General features: G+C 44.0%; 1 protein-coding gene and 2 long non-coding RNA genes across 4 annotated transcripts in view; 2 read left to right on the forward strand and 1 right to left on the reverse strand.

The window, feature by feature from the left end:
- Positions 1-14360, forward strand: part of FAM135B (family with sequence similarity 135 member B) — a 163462-nt gene extending 149102 nt beyond the window's left edge. Inside the window, exons 13-20 of the mRNA XM_081873988.1 lie at positions 71-2096; positions 2696-2862; positions 4197-4288; positions 6277-6374; positions 6552-6703; positions 8237-8347; positions 9322-9435; positions 13504-14360. Of these exons, the coding sequence (XP_081730114.1) occupies positions 71-2096; positions 2696-2862; positions 4197-4288; positions 6277-6374; positions 6552-6703; positions 8237-8347; positions 9322-9435; positions 13504-13709 (2966 nt within the window). The 3' untranslated portion in view covers positions 13710-14360. The remainder of the gene's footprint in view (positions 1-70; positions 2097-2695; positions 2863-4196; positions 4289-6276; positions 6375-6551; positions 6704-8236; positions 8348-9321; positions 9436-13503) is intronic.
- Positions 1-23160, reverse strand: part of LOC309349074 — a 323506-nt gene that overhangs the window by 82578 nt on the left and 217768 nt on the right. The gene's annotated exons all lie outside the window — the stretch shown is intronic.
- On the forward strand, positions 17653-19720 carry LOC309349097. Its single transcript, XR_014159696.1, has 2 exons — positions 17653-19080; positions 19459-19720. It is a non-coding gene; the product is annotated as an uncharacterized lncRNA (long non-coding RNA).

Genomic DNA, 23160 nt, shown 5'->3' on the forward strand with positions numbered 1-23160 from the left:
CTGAAACAATTAGTTTCTAGTGCTGCTATAATAATCAGGGGGTATTCCCCCCCCCCTCTCTCTCTTTCAGTTCAGAGCTTGGACAGCTTGCCGGACTATGTTGCTTCTGCTGCTGGCAAATCACAAGTGGACTTAATAGGAAAAAACGAGGATCCTTCTTCAAATGATGACTCTGCTTTAGCAAAGGGAGACTTCAGGAATAATGCCCCTTTCATCATCCATACAGATAGGATAAATGGAAAATCGGTGTATGGTCACAGCTATCCAAAAGGAGATTCCTGTATGGTTGAGAGTTTCAAGGATCACCCCACAACTCAGGTACACACAATGAATGGAGATGCCCAGTCCCATGGGGATGAGTCAGATCTGGCTAGCAATATGATTTCTGGTTTGCAATCAGAACTCCTGAAAGATAATACAGAAAGCCTTAAGACACCTATGGAGCTTTCAGAAAATAATAGTGATAGACTTTCACCGGAGGCCGCCTATTTGGACATAAGCCCAGTGTGTAATAATGACCACCAAGGAGAACCAATGCTAGTCATAACTGCCCAGTATGGTGGTGGCACATATGGACAACATAAACTTTTGAATGAGATTGAATTGAGCCAAGCAGCTTCAGGGGATGGTTGTGAGTCTACTCTCACTTCAGACAAACTTCTAAATGCCCAAGAGAAACCAGCGGATCAGAGTTGTGAGTCAACACTGCCATCCTTGAGGACATTTGATGTAAGTGATGATTTGGGTTCACTGAACCAGATAAAAGACACTGAGGAGATTAAGGAGCAAAGAGTGCAGGAGTGTGAGGAGTTCAGCTTGACATCAGGGGTCATTAAGAGATCTTCGTCACTAATCTCAGACTCAGGGATCGAAAGCGAGCCAAGTTCAGTAGCTTGGTCTGATGCAAGGAGTAAGGCTTTGGAGTTACCCAGCGACCGGGAGATTCTTCACCAGCTCGTCAGAAGGCACGCGATTCACCGTAACTCTCTGGAGGGCGGACACACAGAAAGCAATACCAGCTTGCCCAGTGGCATCCAAGCCTCCCTCACCTCAATCAGCTCCTTGCCCTATGAGGAGGAAGAGCGGGAGGTGGAGCCCAATAAGCTGACAAAATCTATCTCAGCTCCTCAGATCAGTAGCCCTGAGGAGCCTGTTGATGACATGGATATATCAAAGCATGCAAAAACTATATTGGACACCGCAGAGGGGCAATACGTGGAAATAGGGTGCACGAGCATGGCCCTAGCAGAAAACGTTTCCATGTGCCGGAATGCCAGAGAAAATGGTGGGTTGCCACTTCCATTTGCTACCATGGAACACCCCAAATCTGCCTTTGAAGAAAATGTTGGCAGTCCTCACTTACCAGAAGCTGCCGAGGACTTATCAAAGGTGGACTGTGGCTTGGAAGCCACAGGAGAAGCTGTATTTCTAATGCAAAATGAAAATCTAGATGACACAGTTGAAAGCCAGCTGCCAAAGAGAACAGAGGAGATCTGCTTGGGAAGGGTTGGTGACTATTTGGACACCAACACCACTCCTCTTGATGTGTATGAGGAGGAGGTAAATTTGCACACAGTCCACGGTTCGTATTCCACAAACGTTGAGGCTTTTTCACACCATGAGGGCCACACGCCAGACTATACTAGCACAGTCTCGTCAGAGGTGGTACCTGAATCTGTCTCTGCAAAGGGTCCCCATGGCAGTTCTCTTGCCAATGGCAAAGTAGTGATATGTGGTGGAGAAATACCCAACTTACAAGAAATTGATCTGGATAACAGACCCGGCTGTGGATCTTACTGTGCAGAACCAGAAAACCGAGAGTTCAAAATGGTGGCAAACAGCACGAGCTTCCATTCAGTGGCTTCAGGGGCACTGGCGCTCGAGAGCAAAAAGGCTATTGAGGTGGTCAACTTATCTGTTTCTTGCACAGCCACCTGCCTTCCTTTTTCTTCAGTCCTCAAAGAGAACCCACCAGTGGCTGGCTTCTCCTCCAAGCAGGTCACTTCTCCAATTACTCACCAACCAGTGGGCTCCTTTGGGGTCATCTCCTGTGAGTCCAGTGATGTGGATGGGGAGGCCAATGAAAGGATGCTTAGGTAAGTAGGTCCAAGGGCTTTTCATTCCCCACATGTCCTATTGGCTGCAATTTCCTGGATTTGGTGGGTTGATTTGTTTCTTCTGATTACACCAGCGGCTGGGGTTCAGGAAGCCCAGAAGCTCAGCTAGGTCATTCTTTTTGCAATTTGGATTGAAGGTGGTTTTGGGGGAAGCACATAACAATGCAACATTTCACGAGATAGATATAGGATAACTATGGATTGTGGCTAATGCCATATTTACACTGCTTGCCAAACCAGTGGTGGGAGCACACTGGATGTCAACATGATGTCATATGATTGACAGGTGGGTGGTTTCAATCACCTCTCAAAATTGTCCTACTGGGGTGTGGGAGATACAGATCTGTCCCAGTGGGCCGAAAAGGTCCCCCAGCCCAGGCCTACATCATTGGAGACTGTATGGCTGGCATTTGGGTTGAGATTTTAAAAATCTGAATTTGGTTATCCTTCCACAACTGGTCTACCAGCTGCAGTGGCAAAATCCAACTCTCACCCCCAGCCCTTTGAATACAATGGTTGAAAAGTCACATGTTGTTGAATGCCCATCTCAATCAGTGATTAATTAGTGTATTCTCCAGTTTTCATCAGGCCAAAGAAAAATTTAAAAAAGAGCTGAAGATTGAAGGATTTCTGTACAGTGACTTAACTGCACTCGCTTCTGATATCCCATATTTCCCACCAGAGGAAGAGGAAGAAAATTTTGAAGATGGGATTCACCTAGTGGTCTGTGTCCATGGACTGGATGGTAAGGCCAAAGAGGCTATGTGGGGATAACTGGGCATTCTGAATATACAGTGTTCACACACTACATAATTGTGTGTGATGTGAAAGCAGACAGTTGCAGTTACGCTAGTCATAGAGACCATGGTTAGGGGGTCTTCAAATTTGGGTTGGACTATAAATCCCAGCCTCCTCTGGGAAGTAACTCAGTGCTTCAGAACTTTCACAAAGTCATGGGTGTTCTGAACCATAGGCCCCAAGGAGGGCATGTATGAGTGGTTTGATGCAGGGATACCAAAGAAGGATTTCAGAAAGACCAGACATCCAGTTCTAGTGCTTTATAAGCTTACAACACAGTGTGCAGAGCCTCACTGCTTTTAAAGACATAGGATGGACACCGCAACAGTGAGAGGTCATCATCATCATTTTATCTGCATGCCGCCTTTCCACAGTTAAAAACAATGCTCAAGGTGGCTTACAACATGACAAGTTTTACATAATTACAAAAGTCATAAACAATAAATAAACCACAGCAAAAAAAATACACAACCAAATGGAAAACAATTTCCACATAAATCAAGATCTAAATCTAAGAATACAGCATTAATATCACAGTTTAAAATGACATAGGTAAAAAATAACAGCAATTAAAACAACAACAACAGAGCCCTCTCTGCATCATGACATGTCCGCACCTGAGCAAACATTCATACAACCTTTATGCACAAAGCAGCATGCATCACTTTACCCAGAACCTCCTATCACACTTGGCTGGTGAGGCCATAGGTAGCAGCTACTCAAAGCTTCTCCGCTCTGGGCCTAGAACTCAGTATCCCAAGGTCCACAGATTAGCACAGCATCAAAGTAAACCAAGTAGCATATACCAAAGCAAATAAATATACACATTATGGGCTCATTCTTGCAACAACTTCCAGTTAGTTTGGTGTTATCTTGGCCACCAATATGGTGTTGAATGCCTTCTAGAACATTTCACCTGGGGTTCAACACACTGGGTCAAAGTTTGATAGGATGAAAATTGTCCTGAAAATGAATCGCCATTTTAGATGAGGCACTGCATTCACACTGGGGGCATCACAGCCATATCACTGGAACACAAGTCATTTCCCACCTCCTCAGGATATGCCTGCAGTGAGAGCGGGAATGCAAAGTCATGCAAACTGGCCAGCCTAGATACATGGACTCATCCTCAGAAGAATCCACTCATGTTTGCTCTGGAAAGAGACATACCAGACCGTCATTGTCAACCCCCCTTCCCCAATAAGCAGGATGAGAGATGGGTGGATGATGTCCTTCAGCATGGAACCCGTGTCTTAGAAAAGCAATTTCTCCCCCCTCAAGGTAACAGTGCAGATCTACGGCTGGTAAAAACTTTCATCGAACTGGGCCTCCCTGGTGGAAAGCTTGACTTCTTGATGTCAGAAAGGAACCAGGTATTTTGCTCATTTCTTGCTTCTTCAATGTTTGTACCTCAAGTTTCCATCTCATAATGATGCATTCAACACAGTTAATGATACCACAATTTAAAAAATGGAACACAAAGCCTCAGAAAATAATTACAAATACATTGGAGCTCAATGGGACACTCCTTCTTATCAAGGAAGACCCATGTGGTGTTTTTTTTTTGTATGTCCTCTGTGATTAAGCACATCCTCCCATGTCTAAATAAAATGGAAGATAGTAAGTTTCAGAGAAAACCATTAATTATCAGCGCAGGCAAAACAAACAGGCCAGAGTCTATATTTAAGTTTACGAGCATGTTTAGTGGAAGGCAATAATGCAAATTGGATGTGCTCGTGTTTTTCTTTGGAACGAGTGGCAATTAGCAAGATGGATTTTCTCTCTCACACAAAAAGAAGCATTAATTACTGGATATGTTTCCCTTGAATCTTTGTCCCAGCATTTGATGATTATTTCCCTGGCATCTCATTAGTTTTGAATCTGATGCAGAGCTGATGGGATTACAAAACAGCACAGCTCCAGAGAAAAAGAGCCATTTGCCATCCTCATCCCTCTGAATTCCGTTCCTCCATGATTCCTTTTCTGTTTATTACAAGCAACAACAGAATGCATGGCTTAGCATTTGCATAACTACACATTGCTGGCCCTCAATGGGTACTAATCATAACTGTTCAACCACAAAATATCAGAACTATGTTGCAAGAATGCAACTTTGTGGTAGCTTTGCGGTCAACATTAGCCATCCCTTGGTTTCATAGAGGAGAAGAAGAGTTTGGATTTGATATCCCGCCTTTCACTCCCTTTAAGGAGTCTCAAAGCGGCTAACATTCTCCTTTCCCTTCCTCCCCCACAACAAACACTCTGTGAGGTGAGTGGGGCTGAGAGACTTCAAAGAAGTGTGACTGGCCCAAGGTCACCCAGCAGCTGCATGTGGAGGAGCGGAGACACGAACCAAATGCAGATGGACTTTAAGTGGTAGTAAAAGTGGCAGTAGGAAGCTTACAGAGCATTGGAATGGCTTCATCGCCAACCCTTCAGCTCTGAGGCATGCCAGTGAATGCCAAAAATTAAGGATGAGACTGGCATATTGACTGAGGCTGTGATCCTCTAACCCTTTTTCACCTAGAGGTGCACATTCCCTTCTGACCTACCTTCCAGAGGTTCCATGCGAGTGGTGGGTTAGGTGAGAGGCAAAAGTGGACAGAAAAAATAACGCAAATTTTAATTTTGTGCAGTAGGCCAAGTTTTGCACAGCTTTCTTTATCCTCCATCCAGACTAGTAAGAGGAATTGTCAGAATGCAAGTACAGTTCCCCGCTGGGCAAAAACATTCATGGAAGATGCAAAGCCAAGCCAGTGGGAGACATGGCCTTGGGGAAGTGAGTGTGTTTGGGGAAATTTCCAAGGGACAAACTGAGATGCCTAGAGAGCCACATTTGACCTGCGTACTTGGAGTTCACCATCCTTGCTATTACAGTTGCATGTGAATAACTCCCATGGAACGCAGGGGTGCTTACATTTGAATAGACATGGATAAGATTATGCCAATGTAGGCAATACATACAATTTTGTATGCGTGGTTTGGTTGGAGAGCTGCACTGGAACATTCAGAGAGGTTGTGTTTAGATTTGCATACTGGTTTGGGAGCTGTGAATTAGGTAGTTTCTCATTAATATGAAAGCCAGATTGAATTTCTTTAGCATCCCTACCACACACCCAACACCAGTTGCAGAGCCAACAGAAATGAGCCTCTGAAATGCATGGCCATGCCTTGGGCTGGTGTACTCTTCTTTTAAATATTCTCGAACTTCTTTTGTTAATCATTTCGAATATATGGTTTACACACACGCATCACATACTCTGTGTGTGTGTATGAATGATAGATAGATAGTCTCTTTCTTCTTCTTTGCCTATGAAAACTCGGAAGGGTACTACCAACTGTTCTTCTCTTGATTTAACAGACGGACACATTTGCAGATTTCGATACAATGACCGACCGCTTGCTGGATGAAATAATTCAGCACATTCAGCTGTACAACTTGTCGATATCGCGAATAAGGTAAATAGCAGAGGCAACTGTGGAGCAGGACGACGTCATTTTCATAGGCTACTGTTTGGTTGTTAATATATTGAATGGTGGCCCTTTCTGCTTTTGTGCATCACTTTTGAGGTTCCTTTGAATGCAGAGCAGTGAAGGCGTTCTCTAAATAAATGGATACAAATTGTGTCCCCACAGTTTCATCGGCCACTCCCTTGGCAACGTCATCATCCGATCCGTGTTAACCCGGCCCAGATTTCGCTATTACCTCAATAAGCTGCATACTTTCCTTTCCCTCTCTGGGCCTCACCTGGGAACGCTTTACAACAACAGTACTTTGGTTAGTACAGGTAAGAGCTACCGGCTGTTTGAAGGGAAACACTGAAAGTATGAGAGTGGTTCTAACATCCTGTCTAATATTTCTTTCCCCATGCTATGAAATGTCATAGGAGTGTCTCCAACCAGGAATGTTATACAACCATGGAAACCAATTCACTGAAGACCATTGGTTTCTGTGGGCATGCTCTGGTTTCAACGGGTATACTCTGAGTTTTATTGGAGATATCACACACACACACACACACACAGAGAGAGAGAGAGAGAGAGAGAGAGAGAACAACCAACCTCACCAAATGCACAAAATGAACCAATAACATGCTTTATAAACTTGTGGACTTTAGAATAGAATAGAATCATAGAGTTGGAAGAGACCACAAGGACCATTGAGTCCAACCCCCTGCCAAGCAGGAAACACCATCAGAGCACTCCTCTGATTTTGCTTGTCCATTGCTAATAAACCAAGGTTAGGAAGTTGTGGCCCTCCAGATGTTGTTGGATTCCCATTAGGTCAACTCCCATTAGTCCGTGGCAGCATGACCAGTTGGTTGAGGGTGATGGAAGCTGTAGTCCAAGAAACCTGGAGATAGGCATAACCTACTTTTAGAGGTCTTGTCTCCCATCATGTTACAATTCCCAGTACACAATCCCTGAAAAGCCCCTTTGCCTGCTGGCCAACCAGCAACTATCCCTTACCATCACATTACTTTCAGATAGAATCATAGAATCATAGAATCATAGAATCATAGAGTTGGAAGAGACCACAAGGGCCATCGAGTCCAACCCCCTGCCAAGCAGGAAACGCCATCAGAGTACTCCTGACATATGGTCGTCAAGCCTCTGCTTAAAGACCTCCAAAGAAGGAGACTCCACCACACTCCTTGGCAGCAAATTCCACTGTCGAACAGCTCTCACTGTCAGGAAGTTCTTCCTAATGTTTAGGTGGAATCTTTTTTCTTGTAGTTTGGAACCATTGCTCCGTGTCCGCTTCTCTGGAGCAGCAGAAACAACCTTTCTCCCTCCTCTATGTGACATCCTTTTATATATTTGAACATGGCTATCATATCACCCCTTAACCTCCTCTTCTCCAGGCTAAACATGCCCAGCTCCTTTAGCCGTTCCTCATAAGGCATCGTTTCCAGGCCTTTGACCATTTTGGTTGCCCTCCTCTGGACCCGTTCCAGTTTGTCAGTGTCCTTCTTGAACTGTGGTGCCCAGAACTGGACACAGTACTCCAGGTGAGGTCTGACCAGAGCAGAATACAGATGACCATTCTGGTTTTGAATAAATAAATTAAAACTTTAAAATTGCCCAGTAGCACCTTAGAGACCAACTAAGTTTGTACTGCGTATAAGCTTTTGTGTGCATGCACACTTCTTCAGTTTTGAATGACCCAGACCACTCAGCTTCCTCCAGTAGTTCTCAGACTCCCTTGGAAATAGCTGCTTTGGGGTTTAATGCAGAATTGATCTACCCCAATCGGTTTGCTGGCCTTCACCCCACGCAAGTGCTCTTGGAAACCCACAAATCACCATTGCTTTTTCTAGGCTTGTGGCTCATGCAGAAGCTGAAAAAATCCGGGTCACTTTTGCAGCTGACCTTCAGGGACAACGCAGATCTGCGGAAATGTTTCCTCTACCAGCTCAGCCAAAAAACAGGTAAAATCAAAGCCTCTATTCTAGCAAGTGGTGGTGTCTTCATCTGCTTGTTTGAAATCCAGTTGACTTGGGGAAATGGCCATTTCACAGAGAGTAGTTTCCTGTTTGGCTGCTATCATAGGAGCCAACTGCTAGGGGTCGAGGTCCCTTCCTTCCCCCTCCCAAATAAAATATTTGAGGGATCTGGGGGCCCCCAAAAGTTGCTGGGCATTGCCATTCAAATGGTGTATGCACACTGTGGCTTGTGATAAATTATATGGGCTGGAGCTTACCTGCTCCTCCATGTTTTATTCTAGTTGGCATCCGTGGCTGCTACTATGCTGTAAAAAAGAGGCAAAAGACCCCTGGATGGTTAAGTCCAGTCAAAGGTGACTATGGGGTTGCGGCACTCATCTTGCTTTCAGGCCGAGGGAGCCGACGTTTGTCTACAGACAGCTTTCTGGGTCATGTGGCCAGCATAACTGAACCGCTTCTGGCGCAACAGGACACCGTGATGGAAACCAGAGCACACCGAAATGCCATTTACCTTCCCACCACAGTGGTACCTATTTATCTACTTGCACTGGTGTGCTTTCGAACTGCTAGGTTGGCAGGAGATGGGACAGAGCAACAGGAGCTCACCCCATTATACAGATTCGAACTGCTAACCTTCTGATCGGCAAGCCTAAGAGGCTCAGTGGTTTAGACCAAATGCAGACTCTTTAGACCTCTTTGTCTGGCCCTTCAGATTCCACACAATCTCCTCAACCATATCACCTCTTCTCAGTGCTATTATTCAAAAGAAAGAAAGAAAGAAAAAGAAACAGAAAAAGAGGGAGTTTCCAGAACTTTCCATGAAACTTACCTTTTTCTTCTTTGTATGGTATGATGTTGTCTTCATAGTGGACAAGCTTCACCACCCAGCATACATTTCATCTAAGGAAGGCTGTTCTAATGCACACACTTGTTTCCTTTTTCCTTTCTTCTTTTTACAGGTCTCCAGTATTTCAAAAATGTTGTCCTGGTGGCCTCTCCCCAAGATCGCTACGTACCATTTCATTCTGCAAGAATAGAAATGTGCAAATCGGCCCTGAAAGACAGACAGACAGGTGAGCTTCTTTGTGGACTTAAGAGAGTGGTTGTATTTAAAACAACAACAAACTGTGCATGGATTTATTTCTAGATGGGCGTATCCTAATAGGACACATAGCAGATTTATACAATGTGAAAACAGATACTTCCCTGTTTCTAGATGCCCGTAATCTCCATTAATCAATGGACATCAGGAGACAAAAGAAAAGAACGAATCTCCAGTTAGATCTAAGACTCCTATCTGAAATCTGGGTCATACATGGTACAGGGAAACTTCCTATGTTCCTCAGGAGGAGCCAGGGCCATCTACCACAAAGGTGATCACTTGAAGGTGATTGCTATTCATCCCAGTTGAGTCAAACAATCACATATTGCAAGACCATGTGACTTAGACCAGGGGTAGAGGCCCTCAAAGTATGGTTGAGCTGCAAATCCTACCATACCTGACCATTCCCTGGTGCTGGTGGTGTTTTGAGTGCCCCATTTGTATGTAAGTCTGCTATTCTTGCATGTGTCCTGGCTTCTGTGTTTAGAGCTCCTTTTATCATTGAAACTACACCATGTTCAGAAACAGGCACTTATGGATTTATGTAGGCAAATAATACCCCTGAGGAGTGGTATTGGGGTAAAAAGAGAGCAGATTGGAATGGGGAAAGAAGAGCCTGTTAATCTCCCAATTCAGCAAGGAGAGGGGCACAGGAAGCTATGGATTAAGTTGGGAAACAGGAGACATTTACCCAATGGGAAAGGACTGTGTCTCCTCTAGACTGGTGGGTTTTCCATTTTGTTTTGTTGTTGTTTTTTTGCAGATATATTCTGCAACATGCCATTGATACAACAATAGTTTACTAGTGGTGGATTTATGCTGGACTACCTACACATAAATTCACTTTATTAGTTGTTCTGCTATACTTCCTGAATGATATTACATTATTGCCATCTGGTGCTCCTGCAGTGCAGCACAACAAAAGCAAAACAAAAAACCATTGGAATATTTGTGATGTGGAAAGTTACAGGATTTCAGCAGGGAGCTACAGGACATGCACTGGTTGGAAACAAAGTGGTGTCTCTGCCTTGAGACTTTTCCAGGAGCATGTGTGTAGCCAGGATTTATGTTGGAGGGGGCAGCACCTGCGTTTGGATCTCGTATAACCACTCAGATACCACAATGAGTGCAAAACATCATGAATGCACAATAGAAAGGCCATATTGATGGGCAACTTCAAAGTGCTTAATTTCACCACTTGAAGCATCTGTCGTGTTGAGCTATTTCAGTTGCTTTTGTTTGATTTGCTCATTTCAAACAGCTGAAAGTCTGTAAATTTCGATAATAAGCCTGATTTGCAACGGGGGGTTGAATAATTTTGATTGCAACTGTAGATGATGATGATAAATAAATAAATAAATAAATAAAGCTTGCAGGGCAGCAGCTGAAGAAGGAGCAAAAAGGGTTTTCTTGTGTGTGTGTTTCTTGTGGCTGATTAGCTGCTCTCCCTGTGCAAGGGTCAGAGGGGGCAGGGTTTCTGTTGAGGCAGGTGATTAGCTGTGGGAGGAGCTTATCAGAGCTTGCAGGGCAGCAGCTGAAGAAGGAGCAAAAAGGGTTTTCTCGTGTGTGTGTTTCTTGTGGCTGATTAGCTGCTCTCCCTGTGCAAGGGTCAGAGGGGGCAGGGTTTCTGTTGAGGCAGGTGATTAGCTGTGGGAGGAGCTTCTTGTAAAGCAGCTGGTAAAATGTGGTCTTGACTATGCTACCACTCAGTGGATTTGTAACTGGCTGACTGACCACAGGGTTGTGTCTTGGGCCCGGTCTTATTCAACATCTTTATCAACGACTTGGATGATGGACTCAAGGGCATCCTGATCAAATTTGCAGATGACACCAAACTGGGAGGGGTGGCTAACACCCCAGAGGACAGGATCACACTTCAAAACGACCTTGACAGATTAGAGAACTGGGCCAAAACAAACAAGATGAATTTTAACAGGGAGAAATGTAAAGTATTGCACTTGGGCAAAAAAAATGAGAGGCACAAATACAAGATGGGTGACACCTGGCTTGAGAGCAGTACATGTGAAAAGGATCTAGGAGTCTTGGTTGACCACAAACTTGACATGAGCCAACAGTGTGACGCGGCAGCTAAAAAAGCCAATGCAATTCTGGGCTGCATCAATAGGAGTATAGCATCTAGATCAAGGGAAGTAATAGTGCCACTGTATTCTGCTCTGGTCAGACCTCACCTGGTGTACTGTGTCCAGTTCTGGGCACCACAGTTCAAGAAGGACACTGACAAACTGGAACGTGTCCAGAGGAGGGCAACCAAAATGGTCAAAGGCCTGGAAATGATGTCTTATGAGGAACGGCTAAGGGAGCTGGGCATGTTTAGCCTGGAGAAGAGGAGGTTAAGGGGTGATATGATAGCCATGTTCAAATATATAAAAGGATGTCACATAGAGGAGGGAGAAAGGTTGTTTTCTGCTGCTCCAGAGAAGCGAACACGGAGCAATGGATCCAAACTACAAGAAAGAAGATTCCACCTAAACATTAGGAAGAACTTCCTGACAGAGCTGTTCGACAGTGGAATTTGCTGCCAAGGAGTGTGGTGGAGTCTCCTTCTTTGGAGGTCTTTAAGCAGAGGCTTGACAACCATATGTCAGGAGTGCTCTGATGGTGTTTCCTGCTTGGCAGGGGGTTGGACTCGATGGCCCTTGTGGTCTCTTCCAACTCTATGATTCTATGATTCTATGAAATCTTTATATCCTGCCCATCTGGCTGAGTTTCCTCAGCCACTCTGGGCAGCTCCCAGTAGAATATTAAGAACACGATAAAAGATCAAACATTAAAAACTTCCCTGAACAGGGCTGCCTTCAGTTGTCTTCTAAAAGTCAGATAGTTGTTTATCTCCTTGACATCTGATGGGAGGACGTTCCACAGGGAGGGCGCCACTGCCAAGAAGGCCCTCTGCCTGGTTCCCTAGAATCATAGAAACATAGAATCATAGAGTTGGAAGAGACCACAAGGGCCATCGAGTCCAACCTCCTGCCAAGCCTCACTTCTCGCAGAAGGTCCTCAGAGGTGGACCTCAATGTCCGGCCTGAATGATGGGGATGGAGAGTCTCCTTCAGGTATAGATAGACAGACAGATAGATGATAGATAGATAGATAGATAGATAGATAGATAGATAGATAGAGCGAGTGAGCTATAGATAGTAACACCAACAGCATCTGAAGGGCCACAGACTCTCTATCTTTGAGTTACACAAATGCAGCCAACTACACAGAAAAAACCTATATTGATGGGAAACACCTCTCAGAGCCCGGGAACAAATAGCAATGGGGATCACCTTCACCTCTGCAATGCGAGCAAAAGCTCAGCTGGACTTAGGCAAAGATGGTTGAACCACTGTCAAGTATCCCCCCCCCACACACTTATTTTAATTTATTCATTAGTCTTCCTTCTTAAGTATAATGACTTAAAATATGGCACAATCATTATTAGTGAAATATTGAGATAGCTACTCTTATTAACTGTTGTGATGATTTGCAAAATTATCCATAATTACAGTTTTCCTTTTGATAAACAGTTAGCTTGGCTAATCATGCTATATCCCAACTCTATATGCTTTTTCAGGTCTCCTATTAAATTTTCCTTGCCTACAGCTATTAAATACATAATTGGCCTTTGAAGCTTAGGAGGATTAGCCTATTTTTCATACTTCAACAAACATCATTTCAGATCTACTGCTAATTTAAATTTGTGCATTTCATTTTTACTATTCATAGCTTTATCCCAGTACTTTCACAAATTTCTTTCACAAATGCACCACATATTGATAAAATTCCCTATATCTGTTGTGCAATACCCTCATTTCCCTTCCACCCTTCCCTTCTACTCATTTTCCGTGGTGAAAGTTAATAAAAATATTATAAAAAGAGAACAGGATGCTGTATGAGATGGGCCACTGGCTTGGTCCTGCAGGCTCATCTTGTGTTCTTCAGACACCATGAATATTGAAGACAATGAAGAAATAATAATAATAATAATAATAATAATAATAATAATAATAATAATGTTTTTCAACTTTCCAAGGTCCCGTTTATGCCGAGATGATCAACAACCTCCTCCGGCCGGTAGTGGGGACAAAGGATTGCACTTTAATCCGCCACGATGTATTCCACGCCTTGCCAAACACAGCCAACACCCTGATTGGGCGAGCAGCTCACATCGCGGTGCTGGATTCTGAACTGTTCCTGGAGAAATTTTTCCTGGTTGCAGGACTCAACTACTTCAAATAAGACTGTGAGCCTCAGGGCAGCAAAGGGAGCCTTGCATATTGAATTGCAAAGACTTTCTGGGCCAAGAGAGTGCTTCGTTTCTAGAAACAAACAGAATATGCTTACGGCACACCCTAGTGGCTTGGGGAGAGGAATCAAAGTGCTTTGGTTATAAGGTATTCAAAGGGCCAAAAATTGGTGCTTTTTGGAAGATGTACACATATACATGTTATTCCGTCTTTTTTCTTTTTGTTCATCTAACCACCAACCTCCTAAAAAAAAAAAAAAAAAAAAACCTTTTAAAATCCTGAGGATGTGATTATAGATCTGCCCCCTTTATAATGGTCACTGGACTGACATCTTTCTCTCCCTTCCACCATTAAGAAATCCACTTAGGCATAAACTGCCTTAGCTGAGTCAATAATTATTATTTAAGAAGAAACTTGTCTGGTTTTGTAGATTTTCCATGTTTCGTGTGGTCAACAAAAGAAGAAAGATGTAAACTCAGGTTAAATTCTCCTTTGTGGTGAATCAGAAAATAGGAATGGAAATCTGTGGATTACAGCACTTTATTTATTTGGCAGGGGAAGTTAAGAAGAAAAATCGCAAATGTGTGGAAAACTCCAGTTCTGAAGGCCGCAAAGTGTAATAAAATTATCTCTGCAATGTCTAGTCGCTGACTTTGAACTAATCTGTTGTGGTGTCCCAAATTTTGGTGGGCAGGGGCTTTCCTTGTGGCAATCAATCTGATTTAAGGGACTCTGGAGGAGCTTTGAAGGCACTAGAACACAGGCTGGCAATGGCGGACATATTGTGAAGTGAGCGAGGACTGAAGGATGTCGCCCCAAAATGACTCCTTCCGCTGATCAAGACCCAGGCCTCTCCTCCAGCATACAGAGGCTACAGTTCATCCACTCACTTCAAGACCCAGACAAGGGACCCTTGAACTCCTTCCAGTACTTGAGGAGGAACTCTCTCCAATATGAATAGCAACAGAGTTATTCCCTTGTTCATCACAGGTTGCCCTAAGTTGCTAAAAGATGCTGACAGTGGTCAAAGATGCAGGGACAGTGGTTGAAAAAAACCACCTGCCTATAACTTGGCATGGGAAAATGTGGTTAATGGACCTACTTAACAGGGTGACCTTGGGTACCAGACTTCATTTTTGGTGGGGAGATAAGTTAACTAGAATTTTCTCCTGTGCCTCCTATAGTAGGAGGATTGGAAACAACAGAAGAGCCTTGTTGGATGAGGCCAGCCGTCCATCCTGGCCAATCAGATGCCTAAGGGAAATATACAAGGAGAGGATGAGTGCAATAGCTTCATCCCCCCTTGTGATTTCCAGAAACTGGCTTTCAAAGACATGCTGACTCCAGCAGTGGACATCATGGCTGGTGAGTAGTCATTGGTAGAGAAGAAAGCGCAGGGATTAGGTGACTGGCTGGAGACCCTGAGTTTGGGAGAAAGGATTATAGGAAATGTGCATATCTATTGGTTTGACCTGGAGGCAAGAGAGGTGTGCCTATCGCAGTCTCCACCCCCAGTTGAAGTGCTATGTGTAATGGTGACACTGTGGGCCACTTCTTCTCTCCTCCCAAGACATCTCTAGCCCAGCCAGTAAGTCAAAATTGGTCTCCCAGGTGTGTTACCTCTAAGCAGGAAAGGAGCTTATTTGACATCATAAGCAATGGTAGCTCAGTGGTAGAGAACTTGATTTACAGGCAGGAGATGCCAGGTTCAGTCTCTGGCATCATCATCAGATGATGAGCTGTACCTCATGCCCGAGAGTCTTCAGAGCTGTAGTGATTCAAAGTATACAGTACCTGAATTAGATGGATAAGTAACCCAAACTGGTATGGCAGCGCTCGGTGTAAGAGCTTTTGCAAATATTTCTCTGAGATTTTGGGGCACGTAGAACTAAACGTTCTGTGGGAAAAGGTTGAACTGGATGGAGTGGCTTGGAATGGTATGACTGCATGTTATTTTAGATCAGGCTTCCTCAACCTTGGCCCTCCAGATGTTTTTGGCCTACAACTCCCATGATCCCTAGCTAGCAGGACCAGTGGTCAGGGATGATGGGAATTGTAGTCTCAAAACATCTGGAGAGCCAAGGTTGAGGAAGCCTGTTTTACGTTGATTCACGTTGGAATTCTTTTTAAATTTCTGGAATGTGAACTTCCTGAATCTGTGCTTGTCAGTTTTTGCAATGTGCACATAAATAATCTGTAGTTCATCAGAGTACAGATTTTGATATATTTTCCTTTCGAGAGAAGCTTTAGGTTATTTCATGAAGAAAAAACAAAGCTTGCTCATCCCTGCTCAATCAGGACTCAGCCAGCTGAATCGAAGTTGTCTGGAGTGTAAATCCCCAAAAAGTGGCGTTCTGGGGGCATGCAGGTGGGCATAGGTGCCAACTCTACGTGTGTGTGGACAGGGCTGAGCCCCCACCCCACCCAAGTCTTGGAGAGGCTGGGCCACAGCAGCAGTGGGCCTCACCAGGTGGAGGGCACCCTGCAGACCTAGTGACTTCCGACATCAATCACATGCAATGAGCCCTTCCAATGTCAGGCAGAACTCAGCACCTCTGGGGTGTGTGACTGGGTAGTGCAGACTTGATCCTGATCCGAACTCTGTTCAGCTCAATCATGTGGCCAGGCAAAAAAGGTTGTGTTTTAAAGGCTTGTTTCCCCAGCTAGCAGTAGACTTTCCCCAGACCAGGGTTTTGGATGTACTGTGGCTTTATGCCAGCTTAATCTATGCCAGCATGCTTGATGCCAGCTTCTGGTGTACAGGATTACTCCCTAAATCACTTTCTTAACATCTCATAGTATCTTTGGAGTGCTCTCAGCTTCAGGTAATGCACCTTAAGCATGTGGCAAAATCAGAAGCAGTGAAACAAAGATCTCTGTGACTTGGGGAGCAATCTAGAAGCTGATGTAAAACACACCAGCATAAACCAAAATGGCATAAAGTTTGACCAAATCCTAAACCCATTCGGCAGTAGGGTTGCTGATGTTGCTCTGCCTCAGCCTGCCAGAGGGGAGGCAAGCCTTTCAAATAGAGTTCTGTGCCAGGTTTTCATGTTGCACAACTGCACTGAACTGTCTTAGAATCCAGTCTGAGATCTCCGCCGTCAAGTCCCAGCCCACCATGCCCCCAGAATGTCCCACCTTGCCCCCCAAAAGTCCTGGCTGAGCCAGGGTCAGCAAGTTACACCAGCATAACCTTGGCTAAGATGAGGTTGGGGACTTAATACCAGCTGAGCCCGGAATCAGCCATCTCAGCTAGAGATCCTGATCTTCCTAAACTCATCAATGGATTCAATGGATTTTGCCATAGGATTGCCCCCTTTAACTGTCCGAGAAACATTGATTTACATATTTAATTATTAAGATATATTTTTAATTGGACAAAATTTGTAGAATGTTTTCTTTAAAAACCTCTGCAAGCAGTTTATGTAAAATAGACTATAATATTGACGAAATAAACAGACCTTAAAAACAAGCTGAAATATTAAAGGTATCAACGTGTGGATAAAATCAGCAGAGTTTGATAAGAAGCATGCATAATCAAATTACATGACTGGGTAGGCAGCCTAAACAAAAAGAAAAAAGTTTTTAACTGGCATAAAAGAACCCGTATAATGAAGGCACTTTCGCCTGACATTAATAGGCAGCGCATGTCCCAGCAATTAATTCTGCGCATGTAACACACCCAGAATTTTCTGAAACATTGAAGAGAATGGGAGAGACCTTGCTCACCCAGGACTCCAAGGGTGAAAAAGAGCCCCATAAATTTAGCATCTTAGCCATTGTAACTTGATCCTATTCCTTGCTAGTGTTGTTTACCAAATCCCAATATTAATCTCCCCCCCCCCCAAATGTGGAATGGCAGAATGTATGTTTTATGTGTGAGCATTATTTGGTAATAACCCAACCTGAAATCTTTAATGATGATGATGATGATGATGATGATGATGATGATGATGAAGGGACTTCTAGAGACACAAAACGGGCTTGAGACCAACTTGTGTGAGCCCCACCCAACTTCTGCAGATGCTAACAGGCACTGCTTAGCTCTATGTTCACTTTTTGATGTGTCTTACTGGAGATTTCAGGTGGCCGTCTCAGACCCATGTAGAATTGGTTGGAATCCTCCTTCCACCCAGAATCCTGTGGATCATAGATGAACCGTCTGAGATGTGGGTCTAGTACCATCATCCTGATCTAGTACTTGTGAAAATATTTCTGTTGATCAAATGTGGATGTTCCTTTTCTCCAACCAAGAAAATCCATGAAACACAGGCTCCTGTGGATCAATTGCTGAACTCGTAATAGGGTTGTTGTTTTTTATACAAACTGGTGTAGGTTCCATCTTCATAAATGCTGCCACAATTGTATCGGAATTATGGGCAATAATAATCTGATCTGCTGAAGATCTGCAGCTATCAGATATATCTTTTTTTTAAAAAATTGGGACACTGTCTTTGTAAAGGCCTTGAATATTATATAATCCTGTCTTACATAAATATATATATATATATATAATGTTTATGCTATTATACTTGTACTACAAACAAACCTTAGAAGATAATTGTGTTGTGTAGAGCAACATCTAAAATGTTGGAACATCGCTAAGGTATGATTCAATTTGGCCTCCTTTGAAAAGGCTTTTAAGATGTCTCTTTCTATGGGAATATATAAATATAGATATACAGATATATTTGAAAAGACCTTGTTATTGGCTGTTCAAATCATCACAAACACACACACACACACACACACACACACACACACACATTGCTGGGTGTCTAGCATCATTGTCAGAGTCTGAGTCTCCTGAACTGGGTTTTTTGTTTTTGTTTTTACAGACTTTCTCTATTACTAGTTAGTAAGGTGAATAACTATTGCCAACTCCAAACCAATATTACCACTGGCAACTGGTTCAAGCTTTCCAAAATGGCCTGATTAGATGTGATGAATGTGAAACTTGAGAACAGTCATACCAGAGAACCCCCTTTTGTGGATGCTAATAAGTAACTGATGGTTCTTCATGACCCATTTGCTACGAGTTTCACTGTCTGCAGCTGTGCCCCACTTGCAAAGTGCATATGTCCATTTGTGCAAATTTGACCTGCAGCCCAATGAGAGGGTGGGATTATTGCTTGCAAAGGTCTGCCCATTTCCTGGGACAATAATAACGCGTCCCCTTTTCTCTGTCTGCTTTCTTATTAATTTCATGTTTGACAAGTGACCTCACTGACAAATGCAGAGCTCTGTATGAGATCAAGGCAATGGGACATAGTGGGATAATTGGAGTTGGCTGAGAGAAAGGGCTTTTAATTTTCAAAGGGATCTGCTTTCGAATTTTGAGCATATTTAAGGGGTGGGAGGTATGGGACGCGGGTGGCGCTGTGGGTAAAACCTCAGCGCCTAGGACTTGCTGATCGCATGGTCGGCGGTTCGAATCCCCGTGGTGGGGTGCACTCCCATCGTTCGGTCCCAGCACCTGCCAACCTAGCAGTTCAAAAGCACCCCTGGGTGCAAGTAGATAAATAGGGACCGCTTACCAGCGGGAAGGTAAACGGCGTTCCGTGTGCTGCGCTGGCTTGCCAGATACAGCTTGTCACACTGGCCACGTGACCCGGAAGTGTCTGCGGACAGCGCTAGCTCCCGGCCTATAGAGTGAGATGAGCGCACAACCCTAGAGTCTGGCAAGACTGGCCCGTACGGGCAGGGGTACCTTTACCTTTACCTTTAAGGGGTGGGAGTAATCGGTCTCCTATTTAACCAAGATCGCGAATGTAAAGCTTAGAATGCCACTGTGAAATTTTAATGCTCCTTATTTATTACAGTGATGATCAACTTTGTATAATGAGAGGATGATGCTAATGATGAATGGAAATGTTAATAACGAACAGTCATCAGTGCCAATATGATTCTACTATTTTTCTACTTATGCTATATGGTGATGATTTGTGTGGCTTGTTGTAAGGTGTAAAAGAAATGTTAATAAAACTGTTTGCTTCCTTTCGTTTGTCTTTGCATGGTTACTTTGGAGGAAGACACCTCCTTATAATGCATTGACTAGGTTAAGAAACTAATCCAAGATGAATAACCCAAAATGTTAGCTTTAGTCTGCCAGGGATACTGCATAGGCTGCTGATTTGCCATACAAGAAATAGCCCACATCTTATACAATATGGTGGCACTGTCTCTGTCTCTGTGTGCATGTTTGTGGAGAGAGGGAGAGGGAGAGAGAGAGAGAGAGAGAGAGAGAGAGAGAGAGAGAGATGCACTTGTAACTCCAGTCATAAGTTATAAGTAACATGCTTTAAGTCATGCATAGGCAAACTCAGCCTATGTTTTGGGACTACAACTCCCATCATCCCTAGCTAACAGGACCAGTGGTCACGGATGATGGGAGCTGTACTCCCAAAACATCTGGAGGGTCAAGTTTGCCTATGCCTGCTTTAAGTTTTTATCAGAGATAAATAAAAAGGAACACACAAAGCTACTTTCAGTTGCCACAAGATGTCACTGTTTCCTCAAATAAGAATACAATTGTACGTTCACCTAGTTATCAGTGCTGAAACCCATAGTATTAGGAGAACTGGTAGTACACATGGTTCACATGCAGAAGGACGCAGGATCAATCCCCCATCATCTCCAGGAAAAAGGGACCTAGCAGTATGTGAGGGGAGGAAACCACCGTTCAGTGGCAAAACTCATGGTTTGCATGCTCAAGGTTCAATCCCTGGAGCCTCCATTCCAAAGGATCAGTGAGTGGACTTGTGCTTCAAATCCTGGAGAGCCAATGCCAGTAAGATTAGACTAGCTTTTCTCCAAGTGTCTCTGGTTTTCTTAGCATTTGTGACTGGGCCAGTGATTTGGAACCTCTGCTCCTTCAGAAGATGTTGGACCATCCCTAGTCAGTGGAGACTAGTCACTCACTGGTTTCATCACCTTGTCGTGGTGAGTGGACTTGCACGTTCCTATGACCCTTGTGAGCTAAGCCATCAGGAGTCTTGTACTCCCAGCACGGTCACCCAAGGCTGTAAGGTCAAAGGGGAGGAGCTAGAAAAAGAATGATCCAAGAAGTCTTCAGCGGCAGAACAGGCAGAAGATAACAAATCACATGTTACAGCAGCTGTGAAGGTGGATGAAGGCTGTAGCAGATAAGAATCTACGTCATGATGCTCATGTCATTGGAATAGGGCTTTACTGCAAAGACTGTGAGTTGGTCAGTGTGCACTGATCTACACACATAAAACAAATTCATGCACAGGCGTCTTCCAAAAACCCATCCCAAACCCAAACCCCAAAAAAGTTCCACAGTGATCCGCAAATGGTAACGGAGGCAGGATCATGAAATCTGTGCAGCACAGTTGAATGTAAGTCAAGCTGTTGTACCTGTTATCTAATATTAAAGAGTGCTTGTAGACTGATGATCAGGCAGCATAGACTAAGGGTATGAGTCTTATGCCTACTGATTGATTTCATGTAATACATAATTTATTTATATTGACCCCATTATAAAATTACTTTTTCTTCATCTTTATTATTTAGTAAGGTAAAAGGTAAAGGGATCCCTGACCATTAGGTCCAGTCATGGCCGACTCTGGGGTTGTGGCGCTCATCTCCCTTAATTGGCCGAGGGAGCCGGTGTACAGCTTCCAGGTCATGTGGCCGGCATGACTAAGCCGCTTCTGGAGAACCAGAGCAGCGCACGGAAATGCCGTTTACCTTCCCGCCAAAGTGGTACCTATTTATCTACTTGCACTTTGATGTGCTTTCGAACTGCTAGGTTGGCAGGAGCAGGGACCGAGCAATGGGAGCTCACCCCGTCACAGGGATTCGAACTGCCAGCCTTCTGATCAGCAAGTCCTAGGCTCTGTGGTTTAACACACAGCACCACCTGCATCCCTATTATTTAGCAGGCCTATATTATTATTTACTAATACAGTTCCCTATTACCCCCACTTGCTACTATAATACTATATATATAAATATATGCTATATAAAGGGCCCCATTACCTTCAGTAGCTTAGGGCCTCATCAAACCTAAATCCGGCCCTGGCTATCACATGGAAGGTAGAGAAAGCTTGCTTTCTGCTGCTCCAGAGGAAAGGACCAGACCCCACAGATTCAAATGAAAAGGAAATTCTGAATATACATTAGGAAGAACTTTCTGATGGTAAGAACTGTTCAACAGTGGCATGCAATACCTCAGAAGGTCGTGAACTCTCCTTCATTGGGGGTTTTTGAACAGAGGTTGAATATTCATTGGACAGGAATGCTTCAGCTGTATTCCTGCATTTCTGACATCACTTGGGAAGACAGGTGAACTAATACCAGTGTACTGGAAGAAGCAAAGATCACCAGTATTGAAGCAATGATTCTTTAACATCAACTTCGTTGGACTGGTCATGTCGTGCGGATGCCTGATTATCGTCTTCCAAAGCAATTACTCTATTCCAAACTTAAAAATGGAAAGCGTAATGCTGGTGGTCAACAAAAGAGGTTTAAAGACTGTCTCAAGGCAAATCTTAAAAAATGTAGTATAAACACCGACAACTGGGAAACACTGGCCTGCGAGTGCTCCAGTTGGAGAACAGCCTTTACCAAAGGTGTCATGGGCTTTCAAGACACTCAAACTCAGGATGCAAGGGAGAAACGTGTTAAGAGGAAGGCACGCTTGGCAAATCCACGCCGTGATCAACTCCCGCCCGGAAACTAATGCCCCCAACTGTGGAAGGACGTGTGGATCCAGAATTGGCCTCCACAGTCACTTACGGACTCATTGTTAAAACCGTGTTTATGGAAGACAATCTTACTCAGCTACGAGTGATCGCCAAAGAGAAGAGACTGTTTGGGTCCCTTCTATGACTTACAAAGGGACCTTCTGTTACTTTTTAGAATTGAAAAGAGGGAGTAGCAGGGAGAGATGGTTTTTGAGAGGTTGAGAGAACAATGCCCCATCTGCTGTGATGGACCAGCCTCTGCTGACACTAGTCCCTTATAACAGTCAGTCAGTCAGTGGCATGGACATTTATTTTAGGACCCTTGTTATGTACAGATATAGAACAGAACGGTGATATTGTGCAAAGTGTTCCTCGCTGATTATGAAGTGAGATTGCAGCCCGACTGAACAGACCAGAGTGTGCTCTAGGTTTACACATATCTATGTGGCTTAGAATCTGCAATTCTGGTTGTGAACAGCCCTGGAGCCAAAGCATAAATAGCTTGTTCCCAAGGTCCTGTAGAGCAAGCTGATAATAACTAAAAAGTGCAATTGCAGTAATTTTCCTCGGAGTGCCGCTGGGTAAAATCTCTCCCTCGTCACCCTGCACAGGCTTTTAAGCAATTTTCAATCTGTGCTTCATTAGAGAGAGAGAAAAAGAGCGAGAGAGAGAATAAGAACTGCCTAGCTCTACCTGCACCCAGTCACTTGAAAATACTAGAAAGCGGCG

This window comes from Podarcis erhardii (genome assembly GCF_964252035.2).
Source record: "Podarcis erhardii genome assembly, chromosome: 8".
Taxonomy (NCBI): Eukaryota; Metazoa; Chordata; class Lepidosauria; order Squamata; family Lacertidae; genus Podarcis; species Podarcis erhardii.